The sequence below is a fragment of the Morone saxatilis genome, unplaced genomic scaffold, assembly GCF_004916995.1.
Source record: "Morone saxatilis isolate NCDOM2014 unplaced genomic scaffold, NCSU_SB_2.0 Contig22, whole genome shotgun sequence".
In the NCBI taxonomy this organism is placed as follows: Eukaryota; Metazoa; Chordata; class Actinopteri; family Moronidae; genus Morone; species Morone saxatilis.
The window spans coordinates 22,200,356-22,219,634 of NW_023339785.1; the positions used below are offsets into that span (position 1 = coordinate 22,200,356).

Genomic DNA, 19,279 nt, shown 5'->3' on the forward strand with positions numbered 1-19,279 from the left:
ACATTGTTATATTGGTGTTTTTACTTAAGTAAAGGATCTGAATACATGTTCCACCATTACTTTATGACATTACTAGTGACATAAATACCTACATGTCATTATAAGGATGCTATTATGAGTCACAGATAAAGTAACAGCATTCTAATTTTTATAGTGGTAACATAGGAGATGGTATTGTTTATTGTTTCATTAGCAGGCTGTACTGTGAGTTTATTTTATCCATATAAGTGGTGCAAAACTGATGCATCAGTAGTTCTGGACTGATGCTCCTGAAACCTTTCTAATCACCTACCAATAGACGAGTGTGATTCCAGATAACGATAAACATTTCATCCAAAGAAGTTGTAAATATAACGCAGCTGAAATACTGATACTAAAAACACTGTGGGTCTAACTGTCAGTGGGGGGGTTTAACAGAGAGAGAAAGTGAAACAGATTTTCTCACACTATCTAGTCATGTGATCTGATCAGCTGGTCATATTATCACATTCCATAAACCAACATGGCCTTAATGCAACAGATCCTCACCAGGCTCCAGAGCTGATTAGTTTGTCCGTAAAGGTACAAAGAATTAATCCCAAAATTAATCCAAAATCCTTTTTTAATTGCCTTTTAATGAAGTAATTTCCAAGACAATACTCAGTATACTCTTTCAGTCAATACAAAATACATAATGCTGTTTTTTAACATATAACAGCCGAGGAGCTTCTCACACAGTTTACCAATATGATTTGTTATTTTCCATTCTTATTTTTCACACCAAGCAGGTGTTATGATGCAGAATCAATACCAGTTCGCCTGCCTGGCTACAGAGAGGGCTGCTGGGTATAAGATATCCAGAACTAGAGGACAAACAGCATAGAGCTAACACATAACATTTTAGGTTAGGTTGTGCTGAGTAGATGTAAAATGACAACTTGAGCTCAGCCTCTCTGTAGAAGCACACCTAGCTTAGTTTGTATTGTAATTAGTGATTTTTTTTTCCATTTCAAGTTACTGAACAGCTGAGTTGGTTCTAACAGGGTGTCTTGCTCAAAGGCTCCTCAGCAGGGAGATTTTTTTCCAGTCTTGGCATGCATAATGAACTCATTATGTCTGCCACTCAAAGACAGCTATAAACAGGAATTTTGCATCCAGATTTGGAAGTTTTTAAGATGAAATTGGTGGCATATTTTATTTATGAATTATGAGTTATGATTGGTTGTAACAGCAGCACAAAGTCATTTAATCTCCATCTTGACTCAGAGTCTATAGCTGTGCCAGCTGCTCTTTGAGGCTGATGTTTTTTTGCAGGTATAATGCATGTTCAGCATTTTAGATTAGCATGTTAGCATGCTAATATTTACTAATTATTTGGTAATTTGGTAAATACATAAACATAAACATTGGACAGAAATTTTTGATGAAAGGTCAGCAGATCATTAATGTTGTTACAATTCTTTCTCAGGGGTACATCTACCAAATGGCAATCTTCACAGCAGCCGTATAGACATGAAATAGTAGGGTAAACACAGGTAATAGTAGGGTAAACACAGGTGTTACCAATGATAATTACTATGGTTCTGTTCCATTTAGTGTATCAGAGCCTTTCCAGTGAGACAACATGCACAATAGCAGCACCCTGACTCCATTTGACATGAATGGAATGGGACCAATCACTATCATTAGTAACATCTGTGTTTACCCGACTATTTCATGTCAAAATGGCTGCTGTTGTAAAGACAGAAGAAACAAAAATGTCAAGCTCATGACTCCCTGATGACAGTTAAAGTGAAAGGATAATCAAAGTCATTAGTATGCATCCTCTGTGGATCACTAATATCTGCACCATTTCATAGTAATATTTCAGTCTGGACCAAAGTTGTAGACAAACTGAATTAAATTGCAGTCTTTAGAGCCACACCGCATGAAAAAATAATATTATAACCATAGTATAGACCCATGTTTCTCCCAGTGATCTCTCTCTTAATGCTCACAATTAGCTTCCAGTCTTTCAGTGGTGCAGATTCCATCCAGTATGTTAATTTCTGATTACTGGAAATGTCTAAAATTTCCATGTGAACAGATTTTAAAAAGAAAAAAAGCTATATGGAGGTATGTGTGGAGGTATGAAACAAAATGCAAGAAATAAAGGAAATCAGTGTCACTCACCGCATGAACTGTAGCTGTGCGAGATGCTGTCGTGTGTTTGAGCTGCTTTGCTTCCATTTTGACCAACAGCAGCAGAAAAAAACACAAAACACACATACAGAATGCACGCGTACACACACTCCCTGTCTGTTGATATCAGACTGAAATGCAGACAGAAATACCAAACACTTGTACTGTTTTTCCTCTCTAAGTCAATGTCTCTCTTACACACACACACACACACACAAAACACACATACACACAGCCACGCCACTCTCTGTCTCAAACAATCCCTCACACACAATCTCTTCCTCACAGACATACACTCTTTCTCTCAAAGAGACACACATAATCGCTTTCACACACACACACACACACACACATAACAAACACGCACACACTCTCGCTGTATGGAACAATCCTAACGCTTGTGTCTGACAAAGCACCCTTCTTCCTCATTCAAAGGCCTGTTTGTCTGGAAGCAAGTCTCAGTGGGACATTCACATTCTGGTGAACACAAACCAGCAGTGAAATATAGCATGCATTTACATACACACACATTTGGATGCTTGCACACACACGCCAAAAGACTGTCCTGGTTTCACACTTTCATTAGTGATTGTGGTACTACAAGCATGTCTGCTACAATACAGTAGGGTTAGGGTTGAAATCATTCATCATTGTCATCCTCCAAACTTTTTTAATTTGGGATTTCCTTATCTGACTTAAACAAATATTGGTCATGGCTTCTTTGCTGCCATCATGCCACTTGATAAACTGACCAGACAGCAGCTGCCACTCCAGCTTTAAGAGGAATATGAATGGATGAAATAAGAAATCAAGTCCCTCTGTGTTATAGCTGACAAGACAGTTAAGCTATGATAGTGTCCACCGTTTTGGACCCTCCAGCTTGCCATGGTGCAATTTTGTGGCCCTGTGACCATAAGAAAATTTACTCATTGCAGGATTGCATCAGAATGAACTGACTTCACAAGGAAATTTTTCTGTATTAAATGCTGACGTGACCAGGCCTTAACAGCTGAGATAAAGCAGCTTAAATGTAAAATTTGTGAATATAAAATCAGGCAACTGACTGATAACAAACAATACATACATGTATGTTTTATTTTTTACTTATAAATTATATACTCACATATTTTTTATGTGCACCTTTGTTTTAACAGCTACTGTAAGCCAACAATGTAGCTATTATGAGCCATTATGTTCCCGCCATTAAACATGAATAAATGACATTGATACATACGTTCGCTGATACACACTGTAGAGCAGCAATAGGGTGTATTTGTATCCTCATAGAAAAGAGTTACTGCTCACCAAGTTCATAAAATATGGCACTTTATAAACATGAATAGTCAATGATATACCCATTCCACTACTCATTACTTGCTGACGAAATTAAGTTCACAGAGAAAAGTCTCTAAGGTGTTTGTTGTCTATTTCGTAATGTGAGCAACTGAATATTTGCCATGTACAGCTGAAATCACTGTAAATTATAATCCTACCAACACATAGACAATCGTCATATAAGGGGTACACTTACATTTACTGTTGATATATCCCTGACGAGAGAGGAGTCTTAAGTTATTTCAGTTGCAGAACAAGCTGTGTCAAGTTAAAATAAAATTGCACTGCAAGGTCAAATGTTACAAACTACGATTCTGTATGAGGAATGTGAAATTGAATCAATGGGGTAAGGCTGCAAAGACATGTTTGATCCAAAATGTAGGCTTAAAAGATGCTTGCAACATTTGCACCAATAAACAAAATACTACAGTTAAAAATCACAAAAGATGAATGTTAACTGTGAAATCTATATTTGAAACTTCATTGTTCAGCGGAAACTGCTTTGCAAGGTATCTCAAGCCAACAGTCAGGTAGTTTTAAGTCTCTCTCCAGAGTTTTTCTATTATGCAGTATATTCAGATCTTCATGGAAAAACCTCTGTCCATTCTTAATTCTGTTGAGATTTTCCCATGTAATAATTATAATTACTCAGACAACTTGTAAGTAAGTAGATTTAAAGTCTGTGCCGAGTGCGTTTTTAGCGTTGCATTTGTAAATGCCAGAGTTCATGAGTACAGGGTTCTGTATGACCAGACTGCCCTCCTCTGTCATATGAATCCCCCCCTGCACTGTGAACCGGCTGTGTGGAACCAGCGTTGTGCGTCCAGGCAGCGTCCATGAAATATCCGGCTTAGGAATACCAGTTGCAACACAGTTTAATGTCACTGGTGATCCCCGGCTGACCCTTGTTATTGAGGTCAGTGTACTGGTGATGCGTGGTGGGAAAACCATCACTGCAACTGGGTAGGATAGTGTAGATGAGCCAAAAGAGTTGGAGGCTTTACAGACGTAGGTTCCTTTGTCAAAGGTGGCGACGTGCCTGACTTGGAGAGTCCCATTGGCAAGAAAAGATACCCGGCTAATGGTTTGGGGTTTGTCCAAAACAAGACCATTAGGTAGGGTCCATGTGACTGATGGCTGTGGCCAACCATCCACAGTGCAGGGCAAGTTGAGATTGAGGCCGTAAGTGATCTTCATCCCACCTGGAAAAGTGAAATTGTAACAGTAAGTATATTTTATGCAAAAATAATTGCTACAACAAAAATACAATGCAATAAATAATGGACAGACTTCTCATTTATTCTTAATATACCTTTAGGGCATTGTCTAACCTGAGTTGTTTAGTCCAGTTGAACTGGTGCCTTGGGGTGAAGTTTTAATCGATTCTGTAAACTGATCACATTTTTCTTCTTTTCTTCATAATTTCTTGCAGTATGTGTGAATAGGGCACAGGCACGTGTGTGTGGTGAGACACCTTACCACACACTAGCCCTAACCCTACACCTAAACCTTACCCTAATCCCTTACTGACCCTAACCCTGTTGCTTGTTTGTCTGTATCTTAATCAATAAAACATTTTGTATTGAGGGAAGTCCTTGTCTCTGGCTTTCATTGACTGCAACGTAATGTATCAATTATTGAATCAGTAGGATTTAGCTTTTCTTTGGTTGGCTCTTGAATGTGAAGTTCAAGGGTTTATTACAACTCAAACAAACATTTATGCCTTACCACAGCCGGGCCATTGTCTCTTTTTTGACCAAACTAAGGAGACTTCTGCGTCACGAATTTGAGATGAAAAAACATACCTGTAGATCCTCTGATCAATGGCTTTCTGCCCGCCTCCAGTGAATAACGTTTCTCGGCTTGTCCTGCAACATTTTTTGCTAGGCACCGGTAGACTCCCTTATCACTTGCAACCGGTTGAGAGATCTGTAGAGTTCCATTACCCAGATGATGTATAAAGCGTTGGAGTCTTGCACCAGGTATTAACATTGTCCCATTGGGTAGAAGCCATGCAAACTCTGGGTTGGGTTTACCACGAGCGGGGCACTGCAGGCTTAATAGTCCACCGTCTTGCTTTATTGGTAAGATTTCAATATTGGGAACAGCAAAACTTGGTTTCTCAGCTACTGATGCCACGTCTAATTCAACCAAAAGTGAGGCTTCACCCAGACTATTTTTAGCCAGACACATGTATCTCCCTTCATCTGTTTTTCTCACCCCTCTCAGCTCCAAGCTCCCGTTCCGGTGGACTTGGAAGCGACCGCCCAAGTAGGGTGTTGGTAGGGAGTGACCATAAGGAGAAACCCACCAGACTCTTGGTTCAGGTTTTCCTTCCACTCTGCAATCCAGGAGCGCTGTTTGGTAGGAAATAGCCAAAACCTTTGTGGTGCTCTTCCCTTTCATACCATTGATAAAGGGTTCCTGGGGTTCAACTTCAAGTTTCATGTTTTTAACATCATCACCAGCAGAATTTCGTGCCACACATGCATATTTCCCTTCGTCAGCCAGTCTTACTTTTTTCACCACTAACATCCCATCGTCCATGATCTGAAATTTTTCTGATGACATTGATATCACATCATTTCTTGGTGAGATCCACATGATTTTTGGTGTAGGTTCACCTGTTGCCTGACAACTCAATTTAGCTGATTCTCCTATCTTTGCCATCAGCAGTGATTGTGTTTTTAATTTAATTTTTGGAGCATTTGGTCCCACTTTGACGCTCACTTTTTTTTCATCCTTGCCCAGTTTGTTTTTGGCAAAACAAGTGTAGTCACCCTCGTCTTTTTTGGCCATTTGTTGGAGAAATAAAGTTCCATTGCCAAAAATAACATAGCGGCGGTTGCGAAGGCCGCTGTCGTCCGACTGAAGGGCATTGTTGATCAGAGTTCCATCCGGGAGACTCCAGGAAACTTCTGGATCAGGGAGGCCTGTTGCAACACAGTCCACCTTAAAAGGATACAAAGGAGTGAATAAAGACCTTATTGGTTAAGGGTGATTTTAATGTTTGCCATATGCCATTTTTTCATTTGTCTCAGTGATGATGTCAGTAGTGCTGAAACTCCAACTGAATGATAATATTTTGTAAATAGGCAACTATATGTCAATGTTGTGTTGACAGCTTGTTCTGCTGCCCTCAAGTGAGCAAAAACAATCTATTTGTGATGCTTTAAGATCCATTCCTCCATCCATTATCTATGACCACTTACTAACTAGCCAATACAGCTGATATTGAAAAGCTGGCTCCCCATATTTACCTGGAAATTTTCTCCAAACGTGACCCTGGCCTGTGCAGCCCTCACATGTTCGATTCTGGGAGGGGTCATTAACACCTCTACCTGATAAAGCAAAGACATGAAGAAATATGAGCACATACAGAAAATACTTTTAAAGGTCCAATGTGTAGGATTTAATAACATCTAGCTGTGTAATTGCAGATCGTGACTCTCTCACTTCAACCTCCATTTGCAAGCACGAAAGAGAAACTATGGTGGTTGGAAAATGTGTGAAAGCCCCTCTCTAGAGCAAGTGCTTGGTTTGTCCCTTCTGGGCTACTATATGAAACATGGCGGTTCAACATGGCAGACTCTATGAAAGGTGACCTGAAGCATCAAAGATGGCTCATTCTAAGGCAACAAAACATAACGTTTTCTATATTTAGGTTATTATACACTAACGAAAACATGCCTATTGATATTATATTCAATTTCTACCAATTGATCCTCCTAAATGTTACACACTGGAACTTTAATGTGAAAGAAAGTTGCAGTGGAAGCTTGGACAATACAGAGACAGACTTTAGTCAGGTATTGATCGCTGAATGACCTGCGATTGCAGCTTTTGCCAGTCCAATACAGACTGTGAGAACAGACCACTTCTTTGATTGTTGAAGGAAGGTATAAAGACATCTTTACAACAAGGCAGGGATTCTTGAATGAACAAAGAGTGTTCTTCAGGAAGGAAACGTAGACTAATGGAAAAGAGTTGGCAGCAAAATGAACCTGCCTGATGTCGTTATCTGTCCCGTTCATACCTGGAAGAGCTCCATGTCCTCCCCATTGGGTCGCTGAAAGACACACAGATAATTTCCGCCATCCAGCTCTGTTAGCTGAAGGATCCTGAGAGTCCCATTACGGAAGACTTTAATTGGTCTCTCCGGACTGTAGGCAGATGGGGGAGAGAAATGAGGTTGAGATTAAAGCAGTCACTGAAGTTTAATTCAAACTAAAACCTTTTATTGTATTAAAAATTGGTCAGTCATGTACTAATTCATGAATTTACAAAGGAAGTTACCTATATTGATGTTCCATAATGGTCTTGGAGGGTAGCTGCCAGATGGTCCCTCTTTTGGATCCAGTAGACTCTGGACAGTGAAGGTAGACAGCTGAACCGTACATAGCTGAGACAGAGTGCTGGCGGGATGGCACACCATGATGATGGGTTGGAGGGACAGGGAGAGGAGCAGGAGGCTGGCGGGAGATGGAGAAGGAATCTGCCCTCACCTCCAGCAGGACGGTTCTTTTGGCCATGCCCACAGCATTGGCGGCCATACACTCATACCTGTGGAAGGATTATTTAACTTGCTTAAGCAATTAAGAACACATTCAGATTTTGCTAGGTAGGTCAACTAAAACCAAAAACATGGCTTATGATAGAGTAATTACACATATTCAACCAAACATTTAACCAGTGCATAGACACTGGTTAAACACTGAATCATATGAAAAAAAAGAAATTGTATTTCATACCTTCCAGCATCAGCTGGCGAAACATTCTTCACATACAACGTCCCATTGGGGAAGACAAACAGCCTGCGTCCAAGAAACTGGGATGGCTTGACATGGACGCCTGCTGGGAGTGTCCATTTCTGAGCGGGCACTGGTTCGCCCTTCACAGAGCAGTGGACATACACACTCCTGCCTGGTTAAATGTTATTTTATTAATTATTCATTCTGACATTGCGACCAGCCATATAATGATGAACAGTTTCTGTTATGTAAAGTTCTTTTAAATTTCTGTACCATACCTGGCTGAATGATCACAGTCTCCGTTGTTCCTTCACTGATGCTGGGAGGGAGCGCTGCCACATGGAGATGATAAGTAATTGTATCAGCACCTGCTGCATTGCTTGCAATGCATTTATAGTCCCCTTTGCTGGAAAAATTTGGAGAGTGAATTTGCAGGGTTCCATTTTGAAGCAGAGACATCGGAGAGAGGAGAGTGTGAACAGTCCCAACTTCACGCACAAACGTCCTGTCTGGAAGAATCCAGGAAATTTGGGCAGGTGGTTTACCTGAAGCAAAGCAGTCAAGAGTCACACTTTTCCCTAAGTAGACTGCTATCTCTGTGGACTTAGGCGGCTGGATCTTGGGTGCCTCGGTCTGGACAGCTAAGGTGATGACCATGCGATCTGATCCAAACCTGTTCTGGGCCGTGCAGAGATACTGGCCTCTGTCCTGAAGCTGGATGTTTTTAATGACAAAAGTTCCATTTTTTAAGACTTCAAAACGGGAACCATGCTTGGTGTTGGCTGGTATGGTGGCACCTGAGAAGGGATTAGAAAGGATAAGGAGATAATGAGAAGGCAAAATTCTGAATTTTATTATTTTTCATAACTGACTATGCCACATTTTAAAACCTCTCTGACATCCCCCCTGATGGTATAAAAACAGACACAGCTACAGGCAGATCTGACTTGGGGCCAATGAGATAAATGAGCTCAGTGATACATAAACTGCAATCATTTTCCCTTGAAATGTCTAATTTTCCTATGTTGTATTATTTGCTTGTTGTCCTTAATTCCTTCCGTCTTTCTCAATTTTTTTTATCCCTCGCTTACCTGTGGAAACTTTGGTCCATGCGATGTTGGGTTCAGGATTCCCTGTTGCTTTGCAGGATAGGAACACATCACTCTCTGCCAGTACTGACACACTAGCTGTGGTTACCGTAGTAATATGGGGTTTCGCCCCACCATTTTTAGCTCCCAACACCCATGGGAAAGGAGGTGCAGCTGTGGGCCGCCGCGAGCTGATTCGTCCTGCTACAAAGATACATATAAACAGCAAAAAAAAATGTATTACTGATTTAAATATATTAAAATATGCTGCTAATTTTCCATTATAGATACATTACTTCTATCAAAAGTGTACCTACCCCCAACAGGCCATCGACCTTCATACAGAACTCCAGGGGTAATGGGGTGGTAAGGATAAGGGGTTGGGATGAAACCAGAGGATGATGATGATGAAGGTTTAGCGGACTTCGGAGGTTGCATAGTGTACATATAAGAAGCAGTGGGTGCTGGTGGTTTAGGGGTGTAGGGTCTATACATTGATGAGTCGGGTTTAGGTGTGATGGGGGATGGAGGATTGTGGTAGCCCGTGTGAGGTTTCGGCGTCACTATCTTTCCTAGCTGAGCAATGCGGTCAAGCTGTGCCTGCAAAAATCAAAACCAGAATGATCAATTATTATGGTATGAACCAATTTGCCTGAATTAAATCCCATATCTGGAATGGAATGACTTGAATATGAGGTTCATCATCGTGTGAAAAGGCTATTGATCACACTAGAGTATGCTGGTACTGTGGGTGCGAATGTGCCTTTATCAAAGCATATATTTTGTAATAGCAGGAAAAACACAGGTGTCATTAATACCATTAACAACAGCCAGACAGCCAAACAGCCAGCATGCAAAATAGAAGGGCACTGGTAAAGCTAAACAGAGTTCAGCCATTATTAACGTTATTAATTACACATATGGTCAAAATGGCTGCCGTGAAATAGCAAGTTAAAATCATAGGTTACACACTGAAAGGCAAATTAAAGCACATACACAATTAGATTTATCACATACTGCATACCGACCGTAACTCCCCCCATCATACCTGTCTGTATCTGTTCCTCAGCCTTGATAGAAACAGTTGATCTCTGGTTTGGGTCCTGGCATCCACATGATGATTTAGATGATGATGTGACATGTGGGGATTAGAGAGTGTAAATCTGGAGTTTCCTGTTGTTCCAGAAACTGTCGGTGTGGGCTTCACTGTTTCAGCTGTGATCTCAGGGCGGTTGGTGACAAGTGGGTTTTGAGCCCACGGGTGGGGAAGAGGCCAAGGTCTGTGTGTGGGCAAAGGGTGTGACCCAGGACCTAGAAGCAAACATTTGATGAAATACATATCCATACATTCTAATTAGGATAAGAGTGACATATCATAACACTAAGCCAACATTGTATCTTTGCTATTGTCACATTTTGTCATGACACCCAATTAAAAATAATGTAATCATTACACAGCAGCTTCATTTACCATGCCTTGGATGAGGAAATGACCTTTGACCTGGCCAGGAGGGGTAGAGGGGATAATAATGATGATAATTGTGTGAAGGCCAGCGGGAGGTTGGGGGAACTCTTGGAGGCTGGGAATGCCTGCCTGGATTCACTTCACCTCGTCTTCCTGTATTTCTGTCTTGGTTTGTATGTGTTGTCCTTGAAGTAGTAGTTTGCCCCCCTCCCTGTTTGTTCTGATGGAGCCAGGGATGAACTGGTTCCATTATTGGGAAACTGTAGATCTCAGGCATTGCCTTTGGCTTGTTTGGCTCTTTATCCTCTTTCCGTGTGACCTCTTCTCTTGTTCTGCCTCTTGTTGAATTTGATGTAAGGACCTTGGCAGATGAAATTTTTGCTTGGGTTGGTGTATTTTGTTCTAGTGTCGGTCGGATGTTAGTTCTTGGTCTATTTTGTGTTGTTAATCGGATGCTATCCTGTGCATTGTTGCTCTGTGTAACCCACTTCTTTTTAGATTCCTCTATGTTTTCTTGCTCTTCCATTGTTGTCATTACCTCCCTGTCCCTTTCTCCTGCAACATTTTTATGGTCTCTGCCCTTTTCTTCAGTTTGCTTTCTGATCTCAACCCTCTGACTCTCAGATTTTTCCAGTTTTACAGTTTCCTCCTTTTCTTTAACAGTCCTTTCAGTTGGATTCGGGGTACTATCTAGCTTTGGAGTGACAATCATCTTTGGATTAGATACATTCTGTCTACCTGGAAAGCTACCTACATGGGGATCTTTTTCTCTAGCTGGTGGGAATGTTGTAAGGTTACTGTCAAGATCATTGGTGGTATGGGATGTTTCACTGCTTAAATCTTCCCTGGCATCCAAACTATCACTATCCTTGTAATTATATTCTTCATTGTATTCGCCTTCATCTTCCTCAGTCTGATACTCAGCAGATAAGTTTTCATAGTTTTCTGCTGTTGTTGGAATAGGTGTTGTTGCAGTAGTAGTGGTAGTAGTAGTAGTAGTAGTAGTAGTAGTTGTAGTTGTGGTTGTTGTTGTTGGAGTGGTGGTTGTTGTTGGAGTGGTGGTGGTTGTTGGAGTTGTGGTGGTTGTTGGGGGAATAGTTGTTTGCAGCTTGTTTGATGAATGGTAGAAGGGGTGTACGTGCGGACGAGCTCTTGTGAGTGACGGTTTTCTACGTCTATAAGGCGGCCTTCTCCTGTTAGACTGACCAGGAACAAGTTTGTAGTTCCTTCTCCCCTCTCCAGAGTGCTTATTTTCAGACCGATCGACCAACTGAGGAGTTACAACAGCAGGAGGGTCTGTGACAATGTCTGCTTTTTCTGCGATCTCACCAACATGGTGCGAGGTTGGTTTTGTACTTTTGGGAGGCAGAGGTTGTAAAACTTGTGGCTGATTTTCCGATGTATCCGATGAGTCTTTTCTATTATTTGATTTCTTCTCTGTAGAATAGGCTTCAGTCTTAGCTTTTGTATTGATTTGAAAGTTTGTTGGCTGTATTCTAATATCAAGAGGGGTAGTAGTAGGGGGTAAATTGTTTGGAGTAATACCAATTGTAGTCACAGTTGTAGTAGTAGGTTTGGACGTTCTTGTTTGGACAGTTACAGTGATGGGCTCTGGTAATGACTGCTTTGTGGGCAGTGGTTTTGCCTTAGCTTTAGCCAATATCTCTGCCCAACGATTTGGATCTAATTCCTTAACAGATTTATTGGGTTTTCTCTTTGAATCTTTCATTCTTATCCTTTTTGAAAACCCATTAGGATTTCTTTGCTGTGTTCCTACCTTTTTCGGGATCTGCGTAGCAAAAGGACGTATAATTTCCTGGTAATCTCCTCCTGAACCTTCTCCTTCCTCCACGCCAACTGGCAAGATCTGCTGATCTCTCTCAGTCTGTACTTTGGACTTATCAGAAGCATTTTCTCCTGTGACTTCCACCATGTGTGATAGCATGTCAACTCCATAGAGATTAGAGGCCAAGCAGCTGTATTCCCCTGCATCTTCTTGTGTCAACCTCCTAACCACCAACGTCCCATTTTCCATAACTTCTGCTCGTCTTGTCTGTTGTGTGGGTAGAAGAATTTGGTTTTTGGGTAGGTACCACATAGTTTGACTTGGCTGGACTGAGGTCACCTCACATGGGAGAGAAAATGAGCGTCCCTTTTCAACTACAATTTTCTGCCCATTGAAAGCAGTGGGGCTGAGTGAGCGCTCTTTTATGGTGAGCCTTAAAGGCATCAAGTCCACACCGGCTTTGGTTCTGACCATACAGTGGTAAAGACCTGAGTCAGACAGTGTGGCATTTAAAATCACAAGTTCTCCTCTTTCAGAAATTTCAATCTTATCAGTTGCATCTTCCACAATGGACAAATCTGGAAGCATCCACTCCATTTTCACCTCCGGATCAGAAGTGACAACTTTGCACTCCAAGTGAACCTTTGAACCGTCGAGAGCAGTCTGAACCCGTCCTGTTGTCCCTCTGCGAATTAGAGCCCAGGAAATGGCCAGGTCATTGTCATCTTCTTGCCCTCTATGGCTGTTTATGTGCTTGGTAATTACAGTAGTGAAATCCATCACCAGTTTCTTCGTTGTTGTCTGCTGTCTGTTGAGTCTCAAAGTGACTCTGGGTTGAAGCAGCCATGTGGGTTCTGCTACCAAATACCCTTTTAAATCAGTGAAATATGGGGAATTTTCATTTATAGCTTGGGAATATTGATAGGTGACCCTGCTTGCATTTCCTCTCTGTTGGCCTCTCTCCAAGATAGCAGGGCTTTCATAGTAATATGCAACCAATTGCCACAGATTTTGCAGTGTCTCTCGGTCAATTTCACACTCAAGGACAGTCACCAGTGAGACATTGACAGATAACTCCCCAGGTAAGAGTGGATTTACCGTCCAAATCATGGGTGAACTGTCTCTAGGGTGGCGCACTTTACATGCCACATGAGCACTGTTTCCATGGCTGTCGGAGAGAACAATTGTCAGATGGCCTAAAGGCTTTTCAAAGTCACGGGTATATGGGAGGTCAGGCTCTGCTTCCGATTCAGACCACACAGGATTGTCCCATTGTTTCAGGGGGGAGCGGAGATCTGGCCGTTCACAGGTAAGCTTCTCTGGTGTCAGTCCAAGCAAAAGGGTCCCATTCAGGGTTTGAGGAGAGGAGCACTGGGGGCAAGTCTCACTCGTGCCACGTTCCTTCTTGCACTTTATTATGCCTGGAGAAAAAGAGAGGAAGAGAGGGAGAGATAAAAAGGCAAGAGGACAAGGAACGATGGAAAAAATCCAAGGAATTAGAAGAAGAGACCATGGAGGTGAAAGGTTAAGATGGAAAGGGCAGTTAGAGTAAGTACATAAAGACAGAGTAAAGGAAAAAGTAAGGAATTAATTAAGATTGGACATAGGAAAAAGAGGGGAGAAAAAGTCAGGAGAAAAGGAGAAAAACAAATCATAAATCTGGGATTATAGGGGTTTGGGAAAATGCAGATACAGTTTTATCTACACGAGTTCAGTGAAGGTTCATGCATCTGCTAATAAAGTTCTGGCAGTCACAGTCCCTTATTTTCACATGAAGCAGGCCATACACATAATGATAGATTATCAACTGTTCTGTTGCTACAAACAGTTAACATATGGAATGCGTTAAAGATAATTCGAGAAAACAAAACAATGACAACCACAAGACAAAGCATGTGTCATGAGAAATATTGAATGAGAAAGAAGGATAAAGAAAAAGTAAACAATTTAATCAATTTTCTTCATATGCATATGGATCAAATACAGTCACTTTTCTGAAAATAGCCATGTCCTTCATATGTGGTGCAGAAGCTGGATGGCAGACATGCAGTACTATGTTCTGCTTCTTGTCACAAACACTCTGAAGCCCAGAGATGCAATTTTGACTTTTGTGTCTATATATCCACAATATAGAAATAGGTTACAACTAAGTATAAGTATAGTATAAGTTATCTGTCTTGGACAGATTCATTTAATTAATAAATAGTGTTAATTTAAAAGATTATATTGTTTCACATAGTGTTTTTGCCTTGGCAGGAGCTCATCTGTCATGTTACTCAGTATCATGCTCTACATCTCCATTTCTGTTGTGAGAAATAGTGTTGAAGCTGCACTAAGCAATAATTTAAAGGTACGTTTTCATATGATGTGAAAGGGTTGCTAATAATAATGAAACCACAAAGAATGATCACCAAACTCTGCAGAAATCGACAGTGTAATAATATATCAATAATATGTCAATGTTTCAGCTTGTTCTCCTAAAAAAATCAATGAATGCATGCTTTAAATTTTACATTGTCCACCCTTTAGATAAAACCTTTTTGGTACCACAGAAATAAAGAAGGAATAGTGTCACATTTCATAAAGGCTTAATGTGAGAAAATAACACTGAAGTACTGATTCATACGTCCTTACCTTCATGTGTGGAGCTCCATTCTACCAACCAGTGGAGTTGACAGTCACAGGTCCAGGGATTACCATGTAGAGAGAGGAGCTCAAGCCTGGAAGCTGTCTTCAGTGCTGCAGCAGGGAGATGCTCCAACAGATTGTCTGACAGGTGTAAGTGTCTGAGACAAAAAACATTGTATAATTTCCTTTAGTTATTGGTGTGCAGGGTTCTAATCTTTGAATGTATTGTGCAGAAGTCAAGGAAACATATATGCTGCACTACCTATAAAGTATGAGGTACAGACATAGCAACTTTATATCTATAAGCAATTTGGGGTATCTATGTGTCTTCTAACTGACATTCCTGTAAGCATGCAAAGACAGATACAAGTCTTACAGGTTTCCAATTTATGCCTTATATTCAAGATATACTTACCAACGATTAAACAAATATATAAATAAATACTTTAAAAGTACAATTTATGACCGAATTTATTTTAAAAAGGTGGTTTTAATTTTTGAAAAAATCCAAAAATAAGATAAAAATTTTGTCTTTTATTTCTTACTTGAGTCCAGAGGTCCAAAAGCTTCCCAGTAGTGATACCGTTATGAAGGTATGAGGGTGGATCTCTTTGAGGAGGTTCCCTTCCAGTTGCAAGAGTTTCAAGGAGGTCAGGCCTGAGAAGGAGTATGGCTCTATAAAGTCAATGAGGTTGTGGTCCAGATGGAGACGGATCAAACCAACAAGGCCTTCAAACAGACCAGCGTTCACCGATGTTAGCTTGTTGTAACTCAACTTCAAGATCTGGAAAAAGACAATCAGTGTTTTAGTGACATTTATTGAACATTAAAACTAATAAGCTTTTATTTAAAAAGGGGACAGAAGGACACAGCCCTGATATACAATTCGCTTATAAAGTTGCTATGACTAAAGAGTTACCAGACACGTTGCAGATGTGTCTCTGGCAAGCTGGTAAGTCCATATTCGGCAGCCTTTTAGCTCTGGTTAAGTCCACCCACTCCTCACAAAAGATACTGCCAACTTTAGCTTGCTAGATGCTTTAAATTTTATTTGACTCCTTGTTAACAGGAAACAATGAGCTCAAAGTGGCTAATAGTAGAACAGATGTGCAATGCAACAGAGAAGGCTCAGTGGGTTTGGCTGCATGAACAACCCTTTTTATGTTACACAGAGTAATGGATTTTATTTAAATTTTATATTTTGTTACTGAGTCATTGTCATCAAACTGCACTAGGTGTGATTTTCCTTTAGAAAGTTAACCTTAAACTTCATTAGTCCAAAACAAATTAAGGTTGCAACAGAACAGATCCCATCCTCATTATTTTGATATTAGAGGTCTTTGGGGACAATTGTTCTTCCTATAACTTATGTACAACCCAACCCAATTTGGGTCTTGATGTAATTGATTCCGATGTATTGGCATGGATCTTCAGTCTGTTTGATATAGTACAAATTTAGATTCTGATTGGACCCATCTGGACCCAACAAGACTCGATGCATTTGTAGTCAAGCAGTCAAAGCGCAACTAATTACTGGCTTAAATGTGGTTTAGGCAGGGGGGAAATTTGATTTGGCTCTGTTTGTACATACACTGTGTGTTCCTTTGTTGTTAGCCAGCCCCGGTGTGTTTAGCTACTTTTATATACTATATATATTTACACATATCATTTTCTCTTTGTTGAGCATGTCTCCCCCTTTATAGAAAATAAATGTTACAGTTGAAAGAGAGCAAAAATTCAATGAAATTTAGTTTCCACCTATGGCCTTAATCCTGTTTGTTTTTGCTAATTGCTCCAACGGTGATTTGGTGCCAGATATAGAGAAGGTAACACATGCAAACACTCAAGAGGGTTTACAAGAGATAGAAACTTAAAACACCACATGAGCAACCTTAAGTATTTAACCACTCTTAACTTTGATCTGCTGGAACCATTGGACCTTAACAGATTACAGGAAAAAACACAGGTTCTTAGTATAAAGTCCAGGAAGGTATGGGACTTGATTCTTTTTGATGGGCCATAATTAAGTCAGATATTTCAGTCGTGGGTGCAGGTCTACTTGCTCTCAGGTCCATTAGGGCTCATGTCTATGGTTTACTAGTGCACAAAATGCAACAATAAACTGAGTTTCCAGTCAGGAGAAAGATGCATAAATGTCTAGGTTAAATGGCTCAAATGTATTATTATTTATCTTTGTATAAACTAGTAAGGAACTAGAAGCCTGTATAATAGTGAAGACACATTTAGAGTAAGTATTAGTATTATTAACTAACGTTATAGACTACAAGATACCAAGATACACACACACAAACTTTACCTGTAATGATCTCAGGCTGTAAAATGCCCCAGGGTGGACTGTGTTAATGTCGTTGCCATGCAACATGAGCATTTCCAGTTGCCGTAGTGACCTGAATTCTGACCCTTCCACCTCTGTCAGGCTGTTATAACTGTTAGGGAGAGAAAATAAACAGGATCAGTTACTATGATGAAAGCATAACAGAGGGACATTAAGGGGGTCAGAGGGATAGGACACTAAAATCAGTTAGCCGTCAGTGCTTGCATGTTTGTCTGAGCAATGTGACCTTCCAGATGAAGGAGGAAAAATGTGGAAAGAATGGAAAGAAAGAAGGAAAGAGGGATGACAGAGAGAGAGACATCAGTCAACCTTTGACCTGCAATTATGTCTTAAAACTTCACCTTGTGAAATGTAGAGGAAACACACACACACACACACACACACAAACACAGATCAAGGTTACCATGCTGCATCTTCAAACCTTCATAGATCATGCATCAATGTACAGTATACATGGGGAAGTACCGGAAATAAACAAATCAGCTGTCCTAAGAAACGTGAAAGATGTTTCTCTATTTCTCAGTTCTCTATTTCTGGCTATTGTTGTAACAAATGTCTAACTTATATGTAAAATTTGAATAACGCTAAGATCGCCGTCCATATAAAGTTAATCAGTAACTATAGGCCACTGCAAAACGCCATCAATCCAACTACCCATGCTGCAAAACACACAAACCAATCACCGGATTTTTGTATATGTCAAGCAAAACATAAAGAACTATCAAAAAGCCTCTCTTGGAGTCTTCAGGTTTTAGCACATCACAACAGACTGTCAAAGAGTCAAAGTGATTGCCAAGTACAGTATAGAACAGTAGATGCCAGAGCCAAAGACATGAAATTCATGAAAGGAATACAGCGGGGCACGTTGCGTATTGGCAGCTGCTGACAGCATTTGACAGATTTCCGTGTGTGAGAGTTAGTCAGGTATTCCAACACCAGGAATCAGCACAGCATTGTCTAACGGAGTCTACTATCCTACAATGAGTTCCCAAACTGTAAAACAATCCCTGGGTGCAGTTATCCCTACCCAATTGAACACATATGGGAGATTCTGCATTTTTCCACTGCCATCAATAAAACAGCCAGCTCACAATATATCATCTAGTGGTCACTTTCATCCGGAGTGTCTTTCCTTTCCATAATGCACATATTTTCAGTGTAGGTTTCCCCATTGGGAACTGAACTTTGAACCTTGGCAGGGCTGTTTCTTATACCATAACGAAAGCTGTTGCATTCCTTCAGCATACAGAAGCTCCAAGCATTCACATAATATATTTCAAGAAACAATGAAACATTTGATGGTCATCACATTAAAGACACTTTGGATTGGTGGTTTTTAGCAGTCACATGGTATGTGCATTGACTTGAGCTTTGCGAAGCCATCTTGTTTTGCATCAGTGGTTACAGTTAATAAATAGAACCTCATTACATTTTTTTGGGGCATTTTATGTCTTTATTAGATAGCAATGGTAAAGAGATGACAAGAAATGATAGAAAGAGAGAGAAAATTGTCATTCATATTGGCACTAGTAAACGACATAGCAGACTAGGAACCAAAACTAAGTATGCTTGAAATGAACTAGTGTGCCTTTAGACATGTCTGACCTTGTCTGAGGGCAAATGTGTTTGTGTTGCCACTCTTGAAAGTAAGGGCAAAGAAGGCCAATTTCATAGACTACTTCTTGCTGCTGCATAACTGACCTCTCTTCA

General features: G+C 40.5%; 2 protein-coding genes across 2 annotated transcripts in view; both read right to left on the reverse strand.

Moving 5' to 3' along the window:
• The window catches only part of rab33a (RAB33A, member RAS oncogene family), a 13,789-nt gene extending 10,641 nt beyond the window's left edge, over positions 1–3,148 (reverse strand). Inside the window, exon 1 of the mRNA XM_035669270.1 lies at positions 2,152–3,148. Within this exon, the coding sequence (XP_035525163.1) occupies positions 2,152–2,156 (5 nt within the window). The 5' untranslated portion in view covers positions 2,157–3,148. The remainder of the gene's footprint in view (positions 1–2,151) is intronic.
• Positions 3,149–3,256: 108 nt separating this feature from the next.
• Positions 3,257–19,279, reverse strand: part of si:ch211-159i8.4 (matrix-remodeling-associated protein 5) — a 25,522-nt gene continuing 9,499 nt past the window's right edge. The window contains exons 4-17 of the mRNA XM_035669268.1: positions 17,531–17,660; positions 15,759–15,997; positions 15,220–15,371; positions 10,806–14,006; positions 10,383–10,645; positions 9,652–9,934; positions 9,338–9,538; positions 8,525–9,043; positions 8,247–8,418; positions 7,792–8,058; positions 7,532–7,658; positions 6,756–6,836; positions 5,301–6,447; positions 3,257–4,697 (exon numbers count right to left, since the gene is read on the reverse strand). Coding sequence (XP_035525161.1) covers positions 4,144–4,697; positions 5,301–6,447; positions 6,756–6,836; positions 7,532–7,658; positions 7,792–8,058; positions 8,247–8,418; positions 8,525–9,043; positions 9,338–9,538; positions 9,652–9,934; positions 10,383–10,645; positions 10,806–14,006; positions 15,220–15,371; positions 15,759–15,997; positions 17,531–17,660 — 7,336 coding nt within the window. The 3' untranslated portion in view covers positions 3,257–4,143. The remainder of the gene's footprint in view (positions 4,698–5,300; positions 6,448–6,755; positions 6,837–7,531; positions 7,659–7,791; positions 8,059–8,246; positions 8,419–8,524; positions 9,044–9,337; positions 9,539–9,651; positions 9,935–10,382; positions 10,646–10,805; positions 14,007–15,219; positions 15,372–15,758; positions 15,998–17,530; positions 17,661–19,279) is intronic.